The sequence below is a fragment of the Terrapene carolina genome, unplaced genomic scaffold, assembly GCF_002925995.2.
Source record: "Terrapene carolina triunguis isolate 2854851 unplaced genomic scaffold, T_m_triunguis-2.0 Scaffold111, whole genome shotgun sequence".
NCBI lineage: Eukaryota > Metazoa > Chordata > Testudines > Emydidae > Terrapene > Terrapene triunguis.
This window is the reverse complement of record NW_020664462.1, coordinates 161,153-166,905: the sequence shown is the minus strand read 5'-3', so window position 1 is coordinate 166,905 and position 5,753 is coordinate 161,153. Positions and strand designations below refer to the sequence as shown.

Below are 5,753 nucleotides of genomic sequence, written 5' to 3'. Positions count from 1 at the left end.
GCTGTTCCTCCTCCCCCGCAGCCTCAGCTCGCTCTGTCGCCAGTACAATGCTCTGGGCAGCAGGACTGTGAGCTCCTGGGGCAGCACAGCTGCAGAGCCCGGCCTGACCCGGTCTCTGTGCTGCGTGGTGGCGTGGCTGGCTCTGCCAGCCACCGGTGCTCCAGGCAGCGCGGTAAGGGGGCAGGGAGCGGGGGGGTTGGATAGAGGGCAGGGGAGTTCAGGAGGGGGTGGTGAGGGGGCAGGTGTGTGGATAGGGGTCGGGGCGCTCAGAGGGCGGGGAACGGGGGGGGGGTTGAATGGGGGCAGGGTCCCGGGGGGGCAGTCAGGAAGGAGGGGGGGGTTGGATGGGGCAGCGGGGGGCAGTCAGGGGCAGGGGTTCCGGGGGCAGTCAGGGAGAAGGGATGCTTGGATGGGGCAGAGGTCCAGGGGGGCAGTCAGGAATGAGGGGTGTTGGAAGTCTGGGGGTGATCGGGGACAGAGAGCGGGGGGGTGGATGGGGCAGGGGTTCTGGGGGGGCTGTCAGGGGGCGAGAAACGGGGGGGGTCAGATAGGGGGTGGGGGCTGAGCCACGCCTGGCACAGCCTCCCCTAACTGGCCCTCATTACAATTTCAGAAACCCGATGTGGCCTTCAGGCAAAATAGTTTGCCTGCCCATGTCCTAGAATCTCATCAACACAATGTGGAATTCAATGTTTCTGATTTTGTTTTTTTTCAAAGGGAAAGTTAAAATGGGAAGTGTTGGGGGCCTGTTAATTGTGGCTGTCATCTGGGAGCTCAGCAGTGCGGCTCTGGGGAGCCTGTAATGGTATGTCTGCAGAGGGATAAAATTCCCACAGCAGGGCCATGGCTGGCCCAAGTCAATTGACTCGGGCTTGCAGGGCTCAGGCTCTGGGGCTAAAAATCACTGTGTAGAGTTCAGGCTGCAGCCCCAGCCTGAGCTCTAGGACCCTCCGTCCTCACAGGGTCCCAGACCGCAGGCTCCAGCCTGAGCTGGAGAATCTCTACAGCGATTTTGGAGCCGCAGAGCCCGAGCCCCTCTCAGCTGACCCAGGCCAGCCGCAGGTTTTTTATCCGTATGTCGATGTACCTTAAATGACTGCAGGCATGTTTGTATGTGTTCAGAAGACCTGTCTGTTTTGGCAAAGAATTGGCCTAGGTTTGAAATTGGGTCTCAACTCTTTTTAAAAAAATGTTCTGTGAACACTAGAAAAATACACTGTGATTCTCTTTCCTCTGAACAGAATCTTCCATTTCCACACACATTTCACCCCGAACTAAGCAAGAGGAAGAGCCACCTATTGGGGATCAGCCAGCTTCAGAACCAAAAGAGAGCCTTCCAGATCGCAGCACCGGTGAGTAATTCAAACAGCTTGGATGCAGTGAATGAGTAAAATGTTGGAAATGCCCACAAAACTCTGATGAGCTCTTAAAGGTTCTGCCTTTTTCTCATGTTGTTCTGTTTTGTAACCAGAACTTGACATTCCTTCATCTCCGACCTCAGTCCTGGCTTCCTACCACGCCTGGCTGACTATGGGCAGTGTAGCTCTCTCATCATCTGATTTATTCTCTCCTCCCCCCCCATTTTCAGGTGAAGAGGCTCTCTTTAAAAATCAAGCATTTTATTTAAATCCCTGTCTGGATTCTATAGGTGGCAGGGACTTTCGTACTTTGTGCTTCGTCCAGTGCAGAGAACAGCCTCTAGATGCTAATGTATGCAAATAATAATCATCCTTTATTCTATCAGGTGAAGGGGCTTTGGTCAGATCTGAGGATCAGCATCATGGTGAAGGTCCTGTGAACCTGGAGCTGACCAAGAAGTTATCGGGTAGATCTGCAGAGAAGTTTTTCCGGAGTCCCAATGTAGGAATGCCCTCCGAGAGGCAGGGCAGCTCAAATATACAACCGGAGAATCCTGCAGAGATCAGACCTGGGAAATCTACTCCGTGTGAGGCAGGTTCTGGTGAACTCCAGCCAAAACCACAGCCCTGCGCAAGAGAGAAATCAAAGAGCTTCGCTTGCAAGACTGTTGATAAATCTCATCGGAAACGTCACACTGTAGAGAAAGTATATCCTTGCACTGAATGTGACAAAAGCTTTCCTGATCAAGCACTACTGACTAGTCACTACAGAATCCGCTCGGGAGAGAGGCCGTATCAGTGCCCTGTGTGTGGGAAACGATTCAGCCACCAGTCTATTCTCATCAAGCATCACAGAATCCACACGGGGGAGCGGCTGTATAAATGTACGGAATGCGAGAAAAGCTTCAATGAGAAATCCAAGCTGACCAACCACTACACAATCCACACTGGAGAGAGACCCTATGCTTGTAAAGAGTGTGGGGAAAGTTTCCGGCTGAAGATGAGTCTTATAAATCACCAGATAAGTCATGGCAAAGAGAAGCCTTATCAGTGCGCCTTGTGTGACAAGAGCTACATCCAAAAGAAACACCTCCTACGTCACCAGCGAGTCCACACAGGAGAGAGACCCTTCCATTGTACTGTGTGTGGGAAGAACTTTCGGCAGAAGTTTGTCCTGCTATCCCATCAGCGACTCCACACAGGAGAGAGACCCTATGCCTGTACCGTGTGTGAGAAGAGCTTCATCACCAAATCCAAATTGACCAGTCACTACCGTATCCACACGGGAGAGAAGCCCTACAAGTGCACTGAGTGCGGGAAGAGCTTCAGAGTGAGGGAGACTTACCGGCAACACCAGCATAGTCACGCGCAAGAGCGACCCTACAAGTGTAGTGACTGCGAGAAGAGCTTCAGCTGCCAGTCAGGCCTTATCAGACATCAGACGGTCCATACAGGAGAGAAGCCTTATAAGTGTGTGGAATGTGGAAAGAGCTTCAGCCGCCAGTCAAATCTTATTAGACATCAGACGGTCCATACAGGAGAGAAGCCTTATAAATGTGTGGAATGTGGAAAGAGCTTCAGCTGCCAGTCAGGCCTTATTAGACATCAGAAGGGCCACACTGGAGAGAAGCCTTATAAATGTGTGGAATGCAACAAGAGCTACAGTCGGAAGGAGTGTCTGCTAAGCCACCAGCTCATCCACACAGGAGAGCAGCCCTACACCTGCACTGAATGTGGTGAACACTTCAGGCTAAAGGTGACTTTTGTAAAGCACCAAAAGAATCATGCAAAAGAGGACTCTGGTCAGCGCAGCCTGTCCTTTAAAACTTGAATGGTCACTGAGGTTGGTACAGTACAGCAGGTGACTTACACAGCAGGAGGCTGTTTAAATGCACTGCTGGTGACAGACACTTAATTTGAAAGGACTATCCTCGTCCAAAATGCCAACTTCCCCATGTGGCAAAGGGAATGTCTAAATGTAGATGGGGAACACCTGAGAAAGGCTCAACATCCGCTACAGTCATCAGATTCATTTAGTTTCTGAGCCTTGGCACCTTTCAGGATGTGGCCCAGAAAAACCCAAACTCCGAACGATGCTGAGGCCAAGAAACTTTATTGGTAAACAGTCCCTTAAAGGCCTCCAAAAAGGTTCTCTTCATGGCAGAATCCTCTGTAGGCTCCTTTTACAGCAATTAAAGACCTTCACCACGAGCCAGTCCACTCCTGCCGTCCCACGAACTGCTCTGCTCTACAAGCTGCTCCGCTCCACTCACCGACCTATGAGCCGCTCCAGCCGTCCCCGCAAATGGCTCCGCTCACCGACCTGTGAGCCGCTCCAGCCATCCCCGCAAACGGCTCCGCTCGCCGTTCCTTGGGCCGCTCCAACCGTCCCCGCAAGGCTCCACACCGCTCGCTGCTCCTCCAGCCGTCCCCACAAACTGCTCCGCCAGCCACTTAGTAATATAGCTTCAGGCTCCCCCACTAGTTAACACAGCACTCAGTGATTTCAGCTCTTAGTAACTTCAGCTCTTTTGTGACTTCAGCTCTTAATGATTTCAGCTTGTAGTAGGGGAGCCCCAGTGCTGGTGCACCAGTGGCCCAAAGTGAATTCAGCTCAGCAGCCTGTAACTAGACTCGTAATGGAATCAAAGTTAGCTCTGACATTCAACAGTGGAGAGAGAAATTGTGTTTCAGACCCTCAAAGGGAGCCCATACCATCAGGTACAAATACCTGTTCCCATCCTCTCTCTCAATTCACTAAGTTTTCTAACCCATGCCCCTTGTCAAGCAAGTGCTACTTAGTTAATGGTGAGTCCTTCTGTCATACAACAGTTTCCACTGGCCTTGATTCACAGCATCAGGGTAACAAAACTTTATTCTTCCTGCCCCAGTAACAGAGAAACTGGAGATCCCACACCAGCCAAAGTAACCACTTTCAGTTGCTGTTGTCTCATGCCAGGCGGGTGGGTGTGCCTATGCAAATAAGATCAGCCCCTGGAGTTCTTTTCCACCCTCGCCATAATTCACCACCAGATGTCAGGGTAGAGCTCATCCTGACTCTGCTTACATATATAAATAAATAAATATGAGAGAGAGAGAGAGAGAGATCCTCTCTCCATTTTAAAACCTGAGAAGTCACTTGATGTGGGATTCTTCATCTCTCCAAACTAAAAAGGCAGCAACAGTTCTACATGCAAAGAAAGTAGCAGTGGAAGGAAGATGGAAACCAATATTTGCTCAAGAAATAACCGGTCAAAAAGTCCTATTCAGCCCATGTTATTTAAATCTGCTTTAAAGCCTAGGACAACTCATCAAATATCTAATCATGAGAGGGTTTTATCATGAAATTACATTATCTGTGCTTGGATATGGGAAGTTTCTTTCCATCCCACTTTAAACAACTCCCACAAATCCAGGAAATCTGTGTGTTGACTTTATAAAAACTAAGTGCATAAAAATATCTGCTGGGGCGGTAAGCAGGAAAGCCTGGCCACTGACTTATAGGATGTCTTGTGAGGCTTTCTGAGATTTTTATGATTCTAAGCACTCAAATTTAATAAATGAGAAGTAAAACTGAAACCTCGTTTCCTTCTCCAGCCCTGAAGAAGAGTGCTGTGAAGTTTGAAAGATTCTCCCTTCCATCAACAGAGGTTGGTTCACCTTGTCTCTCTCAAGTGAAACTGGGTTATTTAGGAATTTTAAAAACCCTATTTTTACAGTGTGCGTCTCTAAATTAGTGGTGGTTTGATAATGGGTGTAGATCGGGGTCGGCAGCCTTTCAGAAGTGGTGTGCCGAGTCTTCAGTTATTCACTCTAATTGAAAGTTTCACGTGCCAGTCATACATTTTAACGGTTTTTAGAAGGTCTCTTTCTATAAGTCGATACAACAATAGTTTAGTTATATATTATGTAAAGTAAATAAGGTTTTTAAAACGTTTAAGAAGCTTCATTTAAAATTGCATTAAAATGCAGAGCCCCCGGACCGGTGGCCAGGACTCGGGCAGTGTGAGTGCCACTGAAAATCAACTCGCGTGCCGCCTTTGGCACGCATGCCATAGGTTGCCTACCCCGGTGTAGATAAATCTCTGCATTAAGCATCTTTGCATAACTTTCATATGACTTCGTATTATGCCTCTTCATATAACCTTGTATTAAGTCTTTCCATATATAACCTCTATTTTCATACAACTGGGGCGGTCAGAGGGTGGGGAACGGGGCGGGGGGGGGGGTTGAATGGGGGCAGGGTTCCTAGAGGGGCAGTCAGGAAGGAGGAGGGGTTGGATGGGGCAGCGAGGGGCGGGCAGGGGTTCTGGGGGCAGTCAGGGAGAAGGGGTGCTTGATGGCCTTGGGAGTTAGAAGCAAGCACCTTCTTTTGAAAACACCGTCTTTGAAAAT

The 5,753-nt window shown here is 49.5% G+C and overlaps 1 protein-coding gene across 1 annotated transcript in view; it reads left to right on the top strand.

Moving 5' to 3' along the window:
• LOC112108323 (zinc finger protein 250-like) overlaps positions 1-3,614 on the top strand; it is a 10,235-nt gene extending 6,621 nt beyond the window's left edge. The window contains exons 5-6 of the mRNA XM_026652093.1: positions 1,242-1,352; positions 1,745-3,614. Of these exons, the coding sequence (XP_026507878.1) occupies positions 1,242-1,352; positions 1,745-3,189 (1,556 nt within the window). The 3' untranslated portion in view covers positions 3,190-3,614. The remainder of the gene's footprint in view (positions 1-1,241; positions 1,353-1,744) is intronic.
• Positions 3,615-5,753: the final 2,139 nt, after the last annotated feature.